General features: G+C 56.7%; 1 protein-coding gene across 1 annotated transcript; it reads right to left on the bottom strand.

The window, feature by feature from the left end:
- Positions 1-970: 970 nt before the first annotated feature.
- LAD1 (ladinin 1) lies at positions 971-17,323 on the bottom strand. Its single transcript, XM_030303092.2, has 10 exons — positions 17,264-17,323; positions 7,717-7,854; positions 6,160-6,985; positions 5,547-5,651; positions 4,667-4,710; positions 3,192-3,264; positions 2,951-3,088; positions 2,342-2,428; positions 1,998-2,072; positions 971-1,653 (listed from the first exon to the last, which is right to left on the bottom strand). The coding sequence occupies exons 1-10, from the start codon at positions 17,299-17,301 to the stop codon at positions 1,648-1,650; spliced, it is 1,530 nt and encodes a 509-aa protein (XP_030158952.1). The 5' UTR covers positions 17,302-17,323; the 3' UTR covers positions 971-1,647.
- Between the last annotated feature and the right edge of the window lie 989 nt (positions 17,324-18,312).

The following is an 18,312-nucleotide window of genomic DNA, read 5'->3' on the forward strand; positions in this document are numbered from 1 at the left end:
CCTCCACGTCCCACTGTCCCTAGCTCAGTGCAGGCACAGGACCAGCCACAAGAGACCCAGCAGCTGAAAGTGGGCCAGTCTGGGGTCACTGGGAGGTCTGAACAGATGGGGCCCTGAGGGCCTTCTGTCCCCCAGTCCACAGGACCCAAGGTAGGAGCCCTCACTCACAATCACAAAGGCTGGGACAAGGCTGGTGGTCCCTGGCTGGCTGCTTCTGTCCCACAAGCTTTGGGAACTGGGACCTGATGATGGCCTTAAGGGCGGTGTTCTGAGAAACCCTGGAGTTTTCCAGGTATGTCTGCAGGCAGAGGACAAAGGGGAAGCGGGCAGGGCTCTGCACTTATTCTCCCCCACCTCCCCCAGCTGGTTCTGGGTAAAACCAGAGCAGTTTGGAAGAAGAGTTCTAATGAAGTTCAAATGAAAAACTAACTAAGTAAACGTGTGGGTGTGTATATATGTGTGTGTATGTGTATACGTGTGCGTGTATAGTATATAAGTATATATGTATATGTGTGTGCATATGTGTGTATATAGTACATAGTGTATACGTGTGAGATACGTGTGTGTACACATGCATGTGTGTATACACACACACACACACACACACATACACACACACACACATATATATTTTTCAAATACAGCATTAAAGGGTTGGATAGGGCACCGGACTGACCAGGTTGGGTTTGTCCTAGATTCTCAGAAAGCTCAGCAGTCTCCAAGCCCACATGGGCCATGATGCTGGGGAGGACTGGCTTGGGGGAGAATGTGTTTGGGGAAGTGTGGCAGCAGGCCTGGTATTGTAGGTGGCAGTTCTGCCCTCCACCAAGTTCCCATGCTAGGATAGGGCAGCAGCCCGCCTGAATGTGAGGAAAAGAGGGGCTGCAGGGAGAATGGCAACTGACCCCTCCCCTCAGTCCAGTCACAACAATGATGAACCTGGTTAAAAAGCACATCTTCCAGGAAGGAATCCATTTTTAAGGTATTATTAGTCACTTACACCTGAGAGTGAGCGAGTGTATCAGACCTTTCCTGAGAACAGCTTTTCCAGAAAGAGGGTGAAGGGGCGCACAAAAAGGCACTGAGCTCCCGGCCAGAGCCGCAGGCCAAGGAAGTGAGAGGAAAACAAAGCGGGGAGGGGGGCACATGGAAGACAGTGCAACTCCTTTACAACCCAGCCGATGGGCCTCAGCAAGCTGGAAGCAGGCCCGGGGGCTAAGGTGCGTAAATCCAGGCCTCAGCGAGGGACACCACAGGCACGTGGAGGCACCTGCTGGGAGCGGATCACAGAGGTGACCCTGAGGTTCTTCAGAGACAGTACCGCCCTGACCCTGGACGTGAGCGGGAACTATCTCCGGACGGGGTGTGGAGGTCACACGGTGCTGACGAGAACCAACGCTGTGCTGACACTGGGTCCCGGGATCTGCTGCGCCCGCAGTGGGGTGACAAGGTGCCGGGGGACACCTGCCCCCGGATGCTGGGCTGGGCAGGAGCTGGTTGAGTCTCCCCGACACTCCCGGCCCCAGGTCCAGAGCCAGAAAGGGGGCAGGGGCAATGAGAGACAGGAATGCTGCTGGAGACAGGGCCCGGCCTGAGGGAGGGCCCCTGAGATGCAGACCTTGCAGGTCTGTCCCGGCAGAGGGCTCGTCACACCTGTGGGGGCAAAGGTCTGTCAGAAAAGACAAGGAGGTTCCTAGAGCTGGGAGGGAAAGGGGGCCTCCGGACAGGAAGGCATCCCTTTGCCCAAGGCCCACACTCATACCAGAGACCCCAAACCTGCTGGTTGATGTTGGGGGCGGGGAGGGGCTTTGCAAAGCTGCAGGGAAAGCAAAGCCAGATCGGGGTTCAATCAGCATTCTCACGTCTGGGTCAAACAAGCTTGAGAGCAGAACCAGGGTATCCCGGGTACTAGACTGTGCAGCTGGAGGCCAATTAGTGTGTACGTGGGGGTGAGGGGTGGAGTCTCCCCAGGCCCGGCCCCTCTCTGCTCCTCTCACCTCTGCCTCCAGGAAGGAATCTGCTTTCTTTCCCAACTGGGTCCTCCTGGTGGCTGCCGGCTGTTTCCGCACCTCCTGGTTTGGGACGTCAGGGTTTGGGGGGGTGGGGAACCAAGGCTGACTGCGGAGGGACTCGGGAACCCCAGGTTCCTCCCCTTCCTGAGAGGGAAGACCCCAGACCCACTCCTTCTCTCTTCTGCCTCCTGGCCCACAGGCTTACCCTCCTCACTCCCCATGGTCTCCACTGCTGGAGCTCTGTTTCTCTCAGGGCTGTCCCTTCTCTCACCCGGGTCATTCTACCACAAAAGGCCTGTAGCGCGAGATCTCGGGGAGGGACGAGGTACCTGGGGGTTCTGATCTCCAGATTCCTGGGTCCTGCTGATCCACAGGTTGAGCCTTGATGTCACAGCCCCTGAGAGCCTCATGTTCTCCTGAAAAGAAAGCCTCGCATCTCAGGGCTTGGGGCAGCCGGCAAAGGGATGGCATTTTCAGAGGTCCTGGCACAGGGACATGACTCTGCCTCACTCCTGTATCCACCTAGCACGTGCCACATACGCCCCGGAAGGCCCCCGACGCTCCCCCAGGGAATGCTGCACACAGCTTGGGAGACGGGCTTATGAACAGCAACTCGAGTCAACAGTAAGTTCTGCCAAAACGGACATGAGAAAACGTGGAGCTTTCTTTTTGAGAGAGCGCAAGTGGGGGAGGGGCAGAGAGAGGGGGACCGTGGACCTGAAGTGGGCTCTGTGCTGAGAGCAGCAAGCCCGACGTGGGGCCCGAGCTCATGAATCGTGAGATCACGACCTGAGCCAAAGTCGGACGCTCAACCGACTGAGCCACCCAGGCGCCCCAGAAAACACGGAGCTTTCTAGTATTGCCAGGGTCAAGTTCTGCATTTGGAGGCCTCAGGCCTAATCAGCCTGAAGACACCCAGCTGGGCCTGAGCCCCTCACCTTCCGGCTGGAGGCTGGGTCTGCTCGGCTCTGGCCCACCAGCTCCTTCTCGAAGAGCTGGCGCTTGCTGGCTACGCCCACGGGAGCCACAAAGAACTCGGTGCGGGAGGAGCCTGGAGACTTGACCGATTCCGACCTCTGGAAAGAGAACACCGATGGCTGGCCCACGAGGGTGACGTGCACAGACCACACTTACCACGCTCATCAGGTGCCCCGGCCCCTCCACGAGAGCCCTGCCCACCTGAACAGCGGTGTGGTATCTCTCCAACTTCTCGCCTAACTTGACTGTGCTGGGCGGGAGCCTCATGCTGGCGCTGCGGGACGGGAGGACGGGACAAAACAGGTGAGACGGCTGCGCCGGGCCCGCCTGGGCCCCGAGCCGTACCCACCTACCCTTTTGGCAAAGAGAAGATGGCCTCCATCACTGAATGAGGCGAGAATGACTTGGCCAAAGTGAAAAACTACAGGAAAGTCCAGGGACTTTCGTCACCTCTCTAGAAACATCCCCACTCAGCAGGACACCCCCAGGGTCAGAAGTATCTGCCATTTCCCCCCCCCCCCATTCTTGCCACTGGACCTCACAAACATCTCCTGAATCTCCTTCCTCTCTACCTTCCGCAGCGCTGCAGTCCCCTTCCCCGACCCCCTCTGCCGGCCACCCTGAGCTCTCCCCCACTGCCACCAGACCACTCCTACCCCAGACAAAGCCCAACCTGTCCTCAACAGCTCAAACCTGGCAGGCCACAGGGCAGGGACCAAACTCCCTGACACAGCATACAAGGCTCTCAATGGTCTGGTCCCTGACTCCTCCCTGACACCAGCATCCACCCCACCCCCCGACCCCTTTCTCCGCGGGCTTATGTGTCAGTTAGCTAGATACCTCACGCTTTTCATACTCTGTGCTTTTACCCGTGCTGTTCCCTCCATCTCAAGTCCCAGTCAGGAGTCGAGTGCTCCGTGATGTACTCTCCAGCTCCCACAGGCTGGGCGGCTGCAGCCACTTTGGGGTTCCATTCCCGTCCCTGCACCTCCCTGCCGGGGCGGGGGAGGCGGCTCTCGCAAGTTTAATAGTCTGATGTGAGGTGCCGAACAGAAGCAGCCGTGCCTCATTCATATGTGCACCCCGTGCCACCACCGTCACCCCACGCCTCGCCTGGGATAGTTGGCCTCTACAAATGTTTAGGGGCAGGTGGACACAGCACGAGTGCACAGGATTCCTCGTGCTCGAGCACAGCTGCTTTCCAGACCCCATTTCAGCTTCCTTCTTTCAAAACACAGTCCTCAAACTACTCGCATCAAAATTATGGGGCACGGCGATGCTTATGGCGCATGGAGACTTGCGGGCCCCTCTGCATTGGGTCTGCTGAAAGTCATGGCTTCCCCTTCCCTGCGCTGCTCATGGTCCTCCTCCTGGAAGGCCCTCCTCCCTCTCCCTACCCCAACCTCCTCCACCTTCAGAGCCCCACCCAAGCCCCGCCTCCTCTAAGAAGACTTCCCCGTTCCCCGCCCCCCCATCCCTGTTCCATCTCGCTGGGCCTAGGTCCCTCATGTTGGTCCAGTCTCCCCGCAGGGTCCGGAGCCCTGGCCGAGGACTGCACCTTCCCCTCGGGTGCTCTATGGCACAGCCTGGCACAAGGAATACGGGTGGCAGTCGCTCAGCAAACACAGACTGAACATGACCAGATCAGACAAAGCCAGAGCCTCCAGGCCCCTGACCTGCGTGTTAAGGTTGTTTCTGAGTTGTCTTTCCTGGAGTTCATCTGAAACAAGAAGGATAGTCTCTGATGAGTGACAGTCCCCAGGAGGCCAGGGCCCTCCTCGAGGGAAAGGCTCAGCTTTCTGAACACTTCCTCTTCCTCCAACCCCCAACCAAACCTCCGTTAAAGATCCTCCTCTTGTCTGGGAGACACCTGCCTCCACCCACCAGGCCGGGTCAGAAGCCCCTCCCTGGCCCCACCACCACCACCAGCTCAACCGTCTGTTTTCCTGTCTGCCTCCCTACTGCCCATGAGCCCTGCCAGGCAGGGACCAGCCCTGATCAATATCAGGCATCCAGCTTCCTCCCCAGGGCCTGGCACACATCAGGGGCACAAAGCACAGTCAGTCAAAAATAAGTGAACCACCCAGTGAACCAAGGAACTAAGAGTAAATTATCAGAAATTGAGAAGAGAGTCCCCAGTCCATACCACTTGTACCACTGGGGCAGAGGCAGAGTAGGGAGCGCTTGGAGAGCCCCACTGCTCTTGGCTCCTACCCTTCCCCACTGCTCAAGCCTCCTGGGTGGGATCAGGAACTGCTGAAGGCAGGGGTGGGGCCCGGGCCACGGAACCTGCCTGGTGCCCTCTTCCTGCAGCTCTGGCCTTGTCCACTAGGTGGGGCTGCTCAGTCTCATCCACACCAACCCTCTGGGTCATTAACTGGCTCTCCTTCACTTAACCCAAGTCATCTGCTCTTGGCTACCCATGGGAATCCAAAACACCTCTCTATCCAAAGGATCTGCTTGATATCTAACCTAAGGCCCCAATGCTGGGATAGATGCTGGTTTCCCCAGGTTGCCCTCCAGGGGACTGGAGACAAAGGTACCCTGGGCTCTCACCCGAAAGGAGATGGTCCTGGGGCTGGAGCGTTTGAGGGAGCTGCTGTAGGTGGCCTGAGTGGGTGAGGGTGTGTCCACCTCTTCCTCCTTGCTGGGGACTTTCACCTGGATGGAGTGGGGGAGTGTCATACGGGAGGTCGGGGGAGCCCGAAGCCCAAGCTGCCATGGGGACCCCATGTGGCCTGGCTCATCCCAAGAGCTGCAGGAGGAAGAGGAGAAGAAAACCGTCCTGCCCCTCTGCCTCTGCTGTGGGGACGGTGGACACAGTTTCGTGGGGCCAGGCCACCAGGCAGAACTTTCCAGCAGAACTTCTGGAAGGACGTGAAAACCAGAGTCTGCTGGTGTCCTGAAATCCAGGCCCTGGATCATGAGGGGGTTCAGGGTGGCAGGTGCTCCCTGGCAACACATCTGATGCCCTTTCCAGCTGCCAACTGCCTGCCCTTGCCTCAAGCGTCCCCTATTCTGACAGTGATTGGAAGCAGGTAGGGAAAGAGGAAATTGCCAAATCCAGCCCCACGGTGAGAGGACAGGAGACAGCAAGGGAGCCAGAGACCACCCAGGGCAGGATGAGAGGGGCACGTGCAGGGATGGGAGGGGCGGGGGCACTGCCAACCTGGAGTGTGATGGGCGGGAGGCGGGAAGTCACAGTCGGAGAGTCTGGCACACCCTGTTCTCCCAGCTCCGCCAAGGACGGGGGGCTCTTCTCAGAGAGGGCACTTCCCCTCTGCTCTGTGGTGGTGGGCTGGCCTCCCCCAGAAGCCAGCCGCCCCCCTGCCTGGGGCTGTCCCAAGGCTGCCAGCCTCTTTGGAGCCAGCTTTGTCTCTGCCGCTGAGGTCTTCTCGGACACCAGAGACTTCTCAAAGAGCAATGCTTTCTCAGAAACCAGTCTCCTTTCTGAGTCTGATGTCTTCCCTGGGGCCGGCAACTTCTCAGAGCCACTTGTTTTTTCTAGAATGGCCTTCTTCTCTGAGATGGCTCTTTTCTCTGACACAGAAGTTTTCTCAGGTCCCGGGGCCTTCTCCGAGATGGAGAACTCCTCTGAGACCAGTCTCTTGCCAGGGGCTAATGTCTTCTCTGGGACGGAGGACTTCTCTGAGATAGGGGGCTTCTCTGAGACCCCCTTCTTCCCGCCTTCTGCCTCTTGGCCCGCCAAGCTCTCCTCCTCCCTGGCCCAAGGGCCCCGCTGCTCCCGGCTCAGTCTCCGGCGAGGAGGCAGCTCCGCCTCCTTCTTGGGCATGAGGGGCTGCGGCTTGGCCTGCTCTGGGCCGGAGCTGTCCCTTCCCTCCTCTGCCTCCCGCTGGACAGGGGCCTGTGCAGCCTCCACTGCCTGCCGCCTCTGCCTCCGCTCCTGCCGTGTCCTGAGGGTGGCCTGGCTGTCCTCATCTTTAGAGGCTGAGGTCTGCGGCTTGGGCACCTCGGCTTCCTCCACGCTGGGCAATCTAGGCCAGAAGATGGAGAAGGGGTGGGAGATAAGTATCAGAGGCTATCAGAGACGGGAGACACCCTGGGGTGTACCTGACCCAATGGGGATGCTTCCAGGGCCACCGGGGAGGCACCCCACCCCCCATCACTTAAAGAAAGATCACTTTTAACCGCCTTTACATATTGGGTTTCCACGAAGTCATTTGAACAATGCGCACCACGTTTTTAAAAAGTTTATATACCCCTATAAGGTCCAACTCTGCATGTTGAGACCCAGTCAACAAACACTGACTGAACAAGTTTGTCTGCGCTGGGCCCTGTGCCGGGTGGCGGAAGTCAAAAGGAATAAATGCAGTGCTCGCCCCTGAGAGCTTAGATCAAGACCAGAGACGTTCGGGGACTTGTCAAAGGTCGCACAGATGATCAGTGGTGGAGCTGAGAGCGCTAAGCTCTGACACGCCATCCTGCACTCCCGTTAGCCACAGTGGTGGCCACGGGCACTGGGGCAGCTCGGGGCGCACACCCTGTTCCCCCTTCTCTTGGGGACCCAAGGGAACACGAGCAACATGAGAGGACTGTCCCAAACCCGTAGCACTTGATCTCCAGCAAAAGGAGATTCTTTTCCTTCCTCACCACCCTGCTCTCCATGTGAATTGGGGCAGTACTTGGTCTGTCTGGGGCAGCTAAGTCCATCCGGGTCACCTGGGACAGGGAAATGGTGCCTCGTCCCCCACCCTGACCCGAGCACCTCTGGGCAGCCGGTGTGTGTCCATTCTGGGCGAGCTTGGGAGCTTCCTCGTCCGTGGCCGAGCTCAGATTGCGGTGTCGCCGCCGGCGCTCTCGCTCCTGCTCTTCCTCATCTTCTAGAGTCCACTGCCTGGCCAGGCTGGGGGAGGGGGGGTGGAGAGGATCAGTGCAGCCCAGGCAAGACTCCTGGGTCCCCGGATACCTGTTCCCAGGGCAGACCCCTACGGGGCTGGGAGAAGACAGCAAATACCCTCTAAGCCTGGGCCGTCTGTAGGTGGTTATGGCGCACTTGAAAGATGGCTGGGCTGGGGCGCCTGGTGGCTCAGTCGGTCGAGCGTCCGACTTCAGCTCAGGTCATGATCCCCGGGTCCGTGAGTTCGAGCCCCGCGTCAGGCTCTGTGCTGACAGCCCAGAACCTGGAGCCTGTGTCTCTGTGTCTCCCTCTCTTTGACCCTCCCCCATTCATGCTCTGTGTCTGTCTCAAAAATAAATAAACATTTAAAAAAATAATAAGAAAATAAAAAAAGAAAGAAACATGGCTGGGCTGAACTGAGACGTGCCGGAATTGTAACACACACAGGTAGTCCCAAGACGTAATATGACAAACAGAATGTAGAGTATCTTGTTAATAATTCTGCTTATTGGGGCACCTGGGTGGGTCAGTCGGTTAAGCATCTGACTTCAGCTCAGGTACTGATCTCTCGGTTCATGAGTTCGAGCCCCGCATCAGTGCAGAGCCTGCTTCGGATCCTCTGTCTCCCTCACTCCCTGCCCATCCCCTGTACTCTCTCTTTCTCTCTCTCTCTCTCTCTCTCTCTCAGAAATAAACATTTAAAAAATAAAAATAATTCCATATATTGATTACACGCTGAAATAATATTTTGGATACCCTGGGATAAATGAGACCTATTATGAAAATTAATCATCTGTTTCTTTTCACTTTTTTAGTGTGTCTCATAGAAAATTTACAATTTTAGGGGCGCCTGGGTGGCGCAGTCGGTTAAGCGTCCGACTTCAGCCAGGTCACGATCTCGCGGTCCGTGAGTTCGAGCCCCGCGTCAGGCTCTGGGCTGATGGCTCGGAGCCTAGAGCCTGTTTCCGATTCTGTGTCTCCCTCTCTCTCTGCCCCTCCCCCGTTCATGCTCTGTCTCTCTCTGTCCCAAAAATAAATAAACGTTGAAAAAAAAAATTAAAAAAAAAAAGAAAATTTACAATTTTAACATGGTTCATATTTGTGGCTCACATTACATGTCAATTAAACTTCAAATAAAGGTACTACAAGGATTTGGATCAGACCAGAGTTTCCTATCCCGGGTACCACTGAGATTTCAGCTGGGTAACTTCATGTGGAGGGGCTGTGCTGAATTTAGGATGTTGAACAGCATCCCTAACCTCTACCCACTAGAGATACCTTAGCACCACCCCCCACTTGTGACAACCAAAAATGTCTCCTGTCTTTGCCATGTCCCCTGGGGGACAAAACCACCCAGGATGACAAACACTGGGTTGGACTTGACTCTGGAATCCAGAGTGGGAAGGTGGGGCCTCCCTCTCTAGGGGTGACTAGGAACATGGGAGGGTGGGCACAGTTCTGCCTGAAGGAGGGAGATAAACTTGACAAGTTCCTTTTTCTTTTGGGTCCTGGATTCTTAGATAATATTCATCAATGGACAATGGCAGAGAAACTTTCTCAGAGGTTCCCAACAACCCGCGGGATTTCTCAGCCGTTCAGAATGGGGAGACTCACAAATAAGGCCAATTACACCTGGGAAAGGTTCCAATATCCACTTCCCTTCTCAGGAGCTCTTTGGCCTCTCTCACCTTCTAGACCCAGCTTTCACTTGTCAGGGAGCAAGGGGACTCCATACACTCTACTTTGGGTTCCTGCCCCCAGTCACCCTGCATTCACAGGACCAATCAGGCACTCCCACAGCCAGTCACCCACCCACCTCCTTCCGCACTCACCACCTGCCCATCTAGCCACCTGTCAATCCAAACAGCCATCCACCCAGTCACCCCCCATTTCCCTGCCCAATCCCACCCACCCACCAATCATCTTTAGCCACCTGCCCTACCATCCCCCCCCACCTCACTACCAGCCCACCCCATCTTCCATCCAACCACCCTTCCATCCCAAGCAAAGAGCAAATACGTCTCTAAGCAACTGCAATGGGCCAGCAAGTCAGCAATGGGGGGGTTCACAGAACAAGGCAACGTCCCTTCCCTAAAGGTACCTACTATCGAGTGAGAAAGAAAAGCGTGTCTGCCAATAACTCCCTCAACCAAAGCAAAGAAATTGCTCTGCAGGGGAGAGAATGACTACTGTAGGCCAACATTATCAAGAAAGGCTCACAGACAAGACTGAACGAACCTGGGCTGGACCTAGGGGGGTGAACAGGATTTTAATAGAGGTGACAGGGGGCTGGAGAGAATCTGGCAGTCCAGGCAGAAAGGAGGGCCTGAGCAAGCCTAGAGGTTAGAGGTAGGGGGGTTGGAGGAGCAAGAAGATGTGCTTCACCCAGAGCCCTGGGAGAAAGTTTGGGCTGAGAGTAGCATGCCCTGAGAGTCAGCAGAGCAAGCCCTCTCTGGAGCCTTCCTATGACTCCCCCAGTGCTATCTGGGGCCCTACAGATAGGAAGAGTCTGGAAAAGGCCTTCTTCTTCCCTCCCAGAGTTACTGTAAGGCCTTCCTTTTGCCACTATCAGGTGTCTCTCCCAGCCTATCCCTCTGCCCAGCCCTATACCTTCTAGACCTTTTCCCCTCTTGCAGAGTATTGCCATGCCAAGACTCAACTGAAGGAACAGACGTGTTTTGGGGGGAAAAAAAATCATGCAAACCCACAAATTTTGCAAACAGAATCGCATATGAAAAGCACCTATGGAGCCTCCAAGGAAAGATTCCTCAAGGCCGCCTCTTGTAAGGCTGAGTCTACTCCTCCTCCCCTGGTGCACATCCCCCTCTTTCCTCTTCCTCGGTTTTCTTTACTAAAATGAGGAGAAGGAGCCACACGATGGCTCCGATCTGGTTTTCTAAGTCCAACATCGTGCTGATCCAACATTCACCAAGTAATTTTTGAGCATTGACGACGTGCCAGGCATAGTTCCAGGGATCGGCGTGCAGCAGAGAAGAAGACGGACAGAGTTCTTCCGGCCACGGAGCACATAGTGCAGGGGGCCGGGGTGCGGTCAGTGAGCAAGGAAATGAGCACATGGACAATGCAACGTCAGCAAGGGACACAGGACACGAGAACCAGGTAAGGGGTAAGAGAGAGACGATGACTGGGAGGAGAGGGCCCTCTGAGAAGAAGCCAGAGGAGCCGGATCTGGAGGCAAGGTGGCCCAGGAGGAGGGCACAGCAAGTGCCAAGCCCTGGGTGTGACAGCTGGCTGTTTGGGAGAATGGAGACCCAGAGCCAGAGTGTGGCCCGCAGGGACCTTGGACAGGGAGGAGAGGCCAGAGAAAAGGCCTTCATAGACCAGAGAAAGAATGTGGGTTGTACTCAAGTGTGCTGGAGAGCCACTGGATAGTTTTACATAGAGGAATGACATGACAGAATTTATTATTATTATCTCTGGCTGCTGAAGGAAAAAGAATTGAGGGTGGCAGAGGGAGAAGGGAAACAGGGGTACCCATCAGGAGGCTCCTGCAATCGCCCAGGTGAGAGCTATGCTGGTGGTGGTGAACTTGGTAGCGACAGAGAGAAGGAAAAAGGGATGGACTGGGAACACACTTTGAAGACAGAGCCAAAGGGGGATTGTGGATGCAGAGGAGAAAAAAAGAAGAAACAAGGAAAACTAGATTTCTGGCCTGAGCAATTCCTGGTGCTGTTAGTACGATGGGAAAGATCAGGGGAGGAAGGAGTTTAGGGAGCTGGTGGGGGGAGGAAAATTCCATTTCCGGCCTGTTTGGGGTGAGGAGAAGAAAAGGAGACCAAGGAGACTAGAGGGCGGAGTGTGAACCTGGAGGGAGGAATGAGGTCCTGTCCAAGACCACAGGGGCAGGGGGTGGTGGGGACAAGAAGACCAGCAGAGAGTAGAGAGAACAGAAGTGTCTGGTCCACAGGAAGCCAGCTAGACGGATTGGGCCGGAGCCAGGCTGGACCAGCAAGGGAAGAATGGGAGTCAAAACCGAGGGACCGGTGAGAGCCAGCAACTCTTTGGAGAAACTTTCCTCAGAGAAAAGCAAATAAAATGGGACAGTGCTAGAGCAGAATGTGGACTCAAGGAATGACTTTTTTTTTTTTTTACATTTATTTATTTTTGAGAGAGAGAGACAGAGCGTGAGAGGGGCAGAGAAAGAGGGAGACACAGAATCCGAAGCCAGCTCCAGGCTCCAAGCTGTCAGCACAGACGCAGGGCTTGACCCCGCGAACTGCGAGATCATGACCTGAGCCAAAGTCAGCCACTCAACCAACGGAGCCACTCAGGCACCACTTAAGAAACGATTTTTTTTTAATATTTTATGTATTGATATTTATCTATTTACTTATTTATTTATTTGGACAGAATGTGAGCAGGGCAGGGGAGGGGCAGAGAGAGCGGGAGACACAGAATCCAAAGCAGGCTCCAGACTCTGAGCTGTCAGCACAGAGCCGAGGAGGGACTTGAACTCATGAACAGCAAGATCATGACTTGAGCTGAAGTTGGATGCTCAACCGAGTGAGCCACCCAGGTGCCCCCCAGGAGTGTTTTTTTAATTGAGGTGTAATTTATATACAATAGACACACATCAAGTTTTGTTTTCTTTTTAAAGCCAGGCAAATGAAGGGGAGTAGAGAAGGTATGAGAAGTTAGGAAGGAAGGTGTGAGGCTGTGGTCCTGCAGGGAGAGGAGAGACCACAGGCCAGGGTACCTCTCATCTCCAGCATGCACCACGGCTCCTGGCACACAAGCGCCAGTGAATGTGGAACGCACAAGTGTGACCGTCGACTCTCAGATGTGCAGGCCTCTCCTCCTCCCTGAGAACCGAGAGCCTCTGTCTTGACAAGGAAGAGAACGAAGCAGGGACAAATTCTCAGCTCCCCCAAAGGCAACCTGCCCATCTCTTACGAGCCAGGCTCTGATGCCCTCCCATCCCTCAGCTGAAGTTGGTTCACAAGAGATCATCAATTCGTGTGTGGTAAATGAATGATCAATCTTCAGATACACATAGCCTACAGGGGTCATGTGAAGGCCTATGGGAATCTTGTTTAAGTTCTGAGGTCAAGGCCATAAGGCTTTGATTGCAGCCCTTCTCCACCAGACGTGGAAATGCCAACTTCATCGGGCTCTCATCTGAGGCCATGTTTCCAGCTCTCTCCTTCTCGGGACTTATTCCCTCCCCCTATGAACACTTTGGGACTAGCTCTCGTCCTCCAAAGCTAAAGGATCCATCCACAGGAAAGTGCCCCACAAAGCCGGAAGCTCTTCTCCCCTGACCACACCCAGCTGGGCTGGGCTGGAGCCTCCAGGATTCCTCGGTCCTGAGCAACCCCGTTCCCACACGCTCCTCTCAGCCCTGGGGGAAGCAGCTTATTTGTTTATTCTCCAGTGGGGCCATATATGGAGTGTGATCTGCCAGAGCCTGGTCTCCTCAGAAATGACTCACCCACCCCCCCCACCCCTCCCCAGGCCAGCCCTAACCCTAAGGGGTCTCCAGGGCTGGAACTGCAGGAGGTGGGGCCCAGGTGTCCTTGAATGTCCACCAGTTTTAGGCCATGACCCCACAGTGCACCCAAGGTGGCTTGGTCACTCCCCTGCTGCTCACGAATCATGGGGCTGCCTTCAACCCCTGGCAAAACATGAATCACTTCACCTTCACCACCTTCACCACCACCCCACCCCGGGGGAGAAATGCTATTGCCAATAACTTGCTATAAGATGAGGAAATGGATAGAACTGGGGGGAAGGACGGGCAGGTGTCTGTCAGTATCCAGGAGGGGCCTCAGCAGGTATAGTTGTCGAAACCCCCGTAATAAATAAATGGTAACGAAGGGCCTTAGAACCTTTAGCAGCACACAACTATTTGTGGAATATGGTAAATAGCTCAATAAATGAAGGAACCAAGAAGTAAAGGTAGTAACATAGAAGTGCTTACTATAATGCCAGGCACTGTTCTAAGTATTTTACAAATAACATTGACATTAAACCTCACAACAGCCCTGTGTGGAAAGGTGGTGTTATCCCCATTTCACAGACGAGGAAATGGAAAGTCACTGGGGCTAGTAAATTTCCCAAGCTACCACAACTAATAATATAACAATAATAATAATAATAAGATTCCATCCTAGGTCAGCCTCTCACAAGCCCGTACCCTTAACCACAATACCAAATGCTGGTAAAGGATGTCCTGGGAGGGCTGTCCCTCAGCCACAGTGAGGACCCACCTTCTTAAGAGCCCAACAGGGTATATATTTAGAGGAAGGAGCAGGGGAGGCTGGGAGGGCCTCTGACCTTGTGCACTTCCCCACCCCAGGACAGGCCAGAGGTCATGGGAGAGCAGAGGTTTGGGAAAGCCCGGTGGCCAACACATTGACCAGAGCCAGGCCCAGGATGGAACCCGGGTCCCACCATCCAGGAGTCCCAGTCACTCTCACCAGCTGATGCCACAGCCCTAGGAGGCTGCCCCACCACACCCACCTTCGCCACAACCCTTTCCTCTGCCTCCTGGCCTTCATTCGGAGACAACACCCCTGTCTTTGCCTCCATGTAGGGCTGCTACCCTCCCCAATACAGCACTCACACCGCTATCAGCTGCTGCAGACCAGACAGAAGTTAGATCTAAGGAAGAAACCCCTTCTCCCCTGCCCTGCAGGGGACCTCAAAACAAGCTTGAAAAACAGATCAAGGCTCAGCTGCTCTGGTTAAAGTAGAGGAAGGAGGGGGTGGGGGAAGTCTGCCCCAGAAGCATCTGTAGAACCCCGGACCTCAAGGAGCAGGATTTGCAAACCTCTGAAGGAAGGAGGAGCTGGGAGACCCAGCTCTGACTGGCTGTAGGACTTTGGGCCAGTCTTCAACCCCTGAGGGAGACAGGTCTCTGGTTCCCCTTCTGCACAATGAGGGGTCACCACAGGTGGTCACTGAAGTCCCCTCTAGCCCTGATGGCCCAGGGAGAGGTGTCAGGGGAGGACAGTGCTGGGAGGTGGGAGGTCTGCTCAAGGCCCAGGTAGGGAAATGATTAACCGCTGGCTACTCAGTCCCAGGCACTCTCAGACCCACCCCTCACCCCCTGCAGACAGGTCCCGCCCAGCCTCTACAGTCACCCAGCCAGCCAAGGGAGGAAAGGACGAGGCCACTAACCAGGGCGCCCTGCCAGCCAGCTCACCGCTGCCCCCAGCCCAGGGCTGGAGCATCTGAATTCCTACTTCGCACCAAGGCTAGGCTGCAGGCCGCCCTCAGCTCCCCACCTGGGCCCTGGCTGGAGCCACACGGGTCACACCTTCACCATAGTCCTCCCCAGCCTGGGAGACTCGGTTGACAGTGACTCACAGCCCTTTCCCTCCTGCCCGCTGAGGCTTGTTGTTCACGAAGGGAGCAGGGAAGGAGCGGTCCTCTGTTCCAGGTGCCTCATCAGGGTGACTGTTGGCAGCAGCTGTGTCTGCCCACGGGGCTCTGTGAGGGCTGGGGCCAGCAGGGAGGGCCGGTCAGGGGCTCCTGTGGCAGGACTGGTTCTCCAGGGCGTGCCTGGCACTGACCCTGGACATCCCGTGGGAACTCGGCCCTACCCCAGCTGCCACAAGTCCATCTGAGCAGTGGACAAGCTAAGACCAGACCCTGCTCCCATTTGTAAAGTTCTCATGCCCCAGCTGCCCACCCACCACACACGCAAACCCCATACAGATCCGGGCATGCTCTCAGACACAAAATCACATACATCCCACCCGTCTGTGAGCTCCTGAGGAAGTTGTGTGTGGTTTGCATTTTTAACCCAATGCCCTATACTGAGGTCTCCCATAAACATTCACACCAAACAGACTCAGACTCCTAAGGCCCAAACTCAGCCACATAAGAACCTACTACCCACACAGATGCCTCCACACCACACAGGCCATAAACATGCTCGCCCACACATACACCTGCACGTACACATACAGGCACACATCCATAGGCACAGATATGCCCACACCTAGGAGAAAAGACACTCCCACATCAACCCCCATGTACACTGACCCACACACAGAGTCCAAGGTCTGGACCCCCAAGCTCCACCCTCAGCACAGACCTTCCCTGGGGTGTGTCCAACCTCCCTGGCAGCCTAGGTTCCTGTTTTCCAGGGCACTGAGTTCCTTCCATTCTCGGGGCTTACTTTATCCCCTTTCTAGATCCCTTGGGCCCCTCCACCTGGGGGGGTTACCTGGCCACTGTGCTTCAGAGCAGTGTGAGGTCTTGAGGGTCTGAGGAGGTGGGCCCCCAGCCCTGGGGAGATGAGACTGAGATGCTGGAGAAGCTCTGGGGCCCTTCTGGAGGGAGGGGAAGGAGATTCTAGAGCACTAGAGAATGCCTGAAAGCAGCCTTAATGGGGAAAGCCTGGGGAGGGTGCTGGTCTGCCCCTGCAGAGACTGCCTTGGCCTCAGGATCCAAATGCCCACCTGGGAGGGTCAAAAAGGCCAATTTCTCCTTGGCTGAAGCCTACGGGATCACAGGAGTAGGAATCCAGCTCAGAGCTACTACGTGGGCCTCAGTTTCCTCAAGGGCAAAATGGGTGTATGTGACAGATGCTGCTGGGGATAAGGAGGTGAACGTGCTCATGTGGACACTTCTGAGCAGAGGTGCAGGGTAGCTCCGAGAGGAGTCACCGGGGGTCACCAGCCACAGTGAGGGGCGCTGCCTCCAGGACAACCCCCCAACACCCCAGTCTTATCTAACCGGCACAGGATGCCCAGCAGGCAGAGATTAGATACCCGGTTTCCTGACCCTTTGAGGGACTTGCCTACAAATAAGGAACGAGGCACAAAGGGGAACAGCAACAATCCTAGGTGATCCAGCCCAGACACCACCCGAAAATGCCAAACTCAGAATCTGAGCTTCATTGGGGAGGGGGGGTGGGGGGCGGTGTCTGTTGCGCCCTGGTCTCTCAATCCACTGATCCTTCTACTTCCGACCCTCCGAGGAAGTGGTGCCCCCACTCCTCCGCAAGAGGGGCTGAGGGACCCCTCCCCAGGGCCCCCCTCTCCCAGTCTCTACCAGAGAAACGTGGCAGCAAGGGAGGCTTGTCTGGAAATGAGGCTCGGCGGCGGTAACTCTTAAACACCTCCCCAAACCCCCAACGCGTCTCCGCAGGGGGTCGTGTTTGAAGGGGGCTCTCCAGGTCGGGCCCAGCCTCCCCCAAGCACCCCGTGTGCGGCCTCGGTCCCCAAGAGGAGGAAAGGAAACCGTCGGGGAGCGAGAACACCACCCTGTCACTTAAGAGTTCCCCAGTGTGCCCCCGGGGCCGTCCCCCCCTTACGGAGCAGCAGGGCCAGCAGGATCAAGGCTCAGAGCCCGCCTCCCGGGCGGGAAGGGGTGGGGGGTGAGGGGCCGACGCGCGGAGGAGACCCCGGTGCGGCTCCCCGGGGCCCGCCGTGGCGCTCACCTGGACAGCGCGGACCAGTCCTTCCTGCTGACAGCCATGCCGCTGAGCCCGCGGGCCGCCGTGTGCGCGTGCAGGGCCCGGCGGCCGCCGCCTCACCTGCGCGCCCCTCCCCCGCCGCCCGGCCCAGGTAGGGTCACATGGCCGCTTATCTCGGCCCGCCCGGCCCGCCGCCGCGAGCCGCCTCTCCGGGGTGTGGGCGGCCCCGACAAAGCCGCATTGATCTCCGCCCCGGCCGGCCCGACCGCGCGCCTGCCAGCGCCGGCCAGCTGTGGGACAGGCCGCCGGACGGACCCACGGACGCACAGACCGGCCCGGGGTCGATCGGCCGCCCGCGGCGAGGGCGGGGGACTTCCTGCTCAGAACCAGTCGGACCAGCTCGGCGCTGGGCCGCCTCCTCTCTCGCAGGGGCCTCGCGGGGCCCGGGGTGGCGGGGAGTGGGGCGGCTGGAGGGGACCCGAAGATCGGGGTCAGGCCGAGCACACTGGCGGTAAACCGACTTAGCCCCGTGAAACTTACGAGCAGAAGCCGAGCGGGAAAGTTAGAGCAGGTACCGTAACCTCGGGTCTGCAGCCCTGGGTGCCTCCCGGGCCCTCGGCACCCACCCCGCCCCTAATAGCACCCCCCCACCCCCACCCCCACCCCCGAGATGAGCTGGGTCGTGCTTTCGCTATGCCGCATCCAAAACTGCCAGCGCCCCCTGTAAAGCCAGCATCTCCACAAAATGAGATTGAAGAAGATTCAATTCAGCAAACATTTGAGCGCCCACAGCTCTGAAAACACAATGATGTCAAAGGTACTGTCCTTGCTTTGCTGATACTGGACTTTGGGCTGGAGGGGCAGGGTGTGGAACAGGGCAGAGGAAGATCAGCTTTTCCCCCGGAAGGAGTGAACCCCGATAACCAGGACTGGAATTTTGGAGCCACTCGAAGGCAACTCAGGCACCACCAGCACCCCCTGGGTCCCTTAAAGGGCCCATCTGGGCTGGTGGGTGTCGGTGCTTTCTAGCCAGGAACCAGCAGCAGGTGGGCAGAGAGAGGGCCAGTCACTGA

Source organism: Lynx canadensis, chromosome F1, assembly GCF_007474595.2.
Source record: "Lynx canadensis isolate LIC74 chromosome F1, mLynCan4.pri.v2, whole genome shotgun sequence".
NCBI classification, from domain to species: Eukaryota; Metazoa; Chordata; class Mammalia; order Carnivora; family Felidae; genus Lynx; species Lynx canadensis.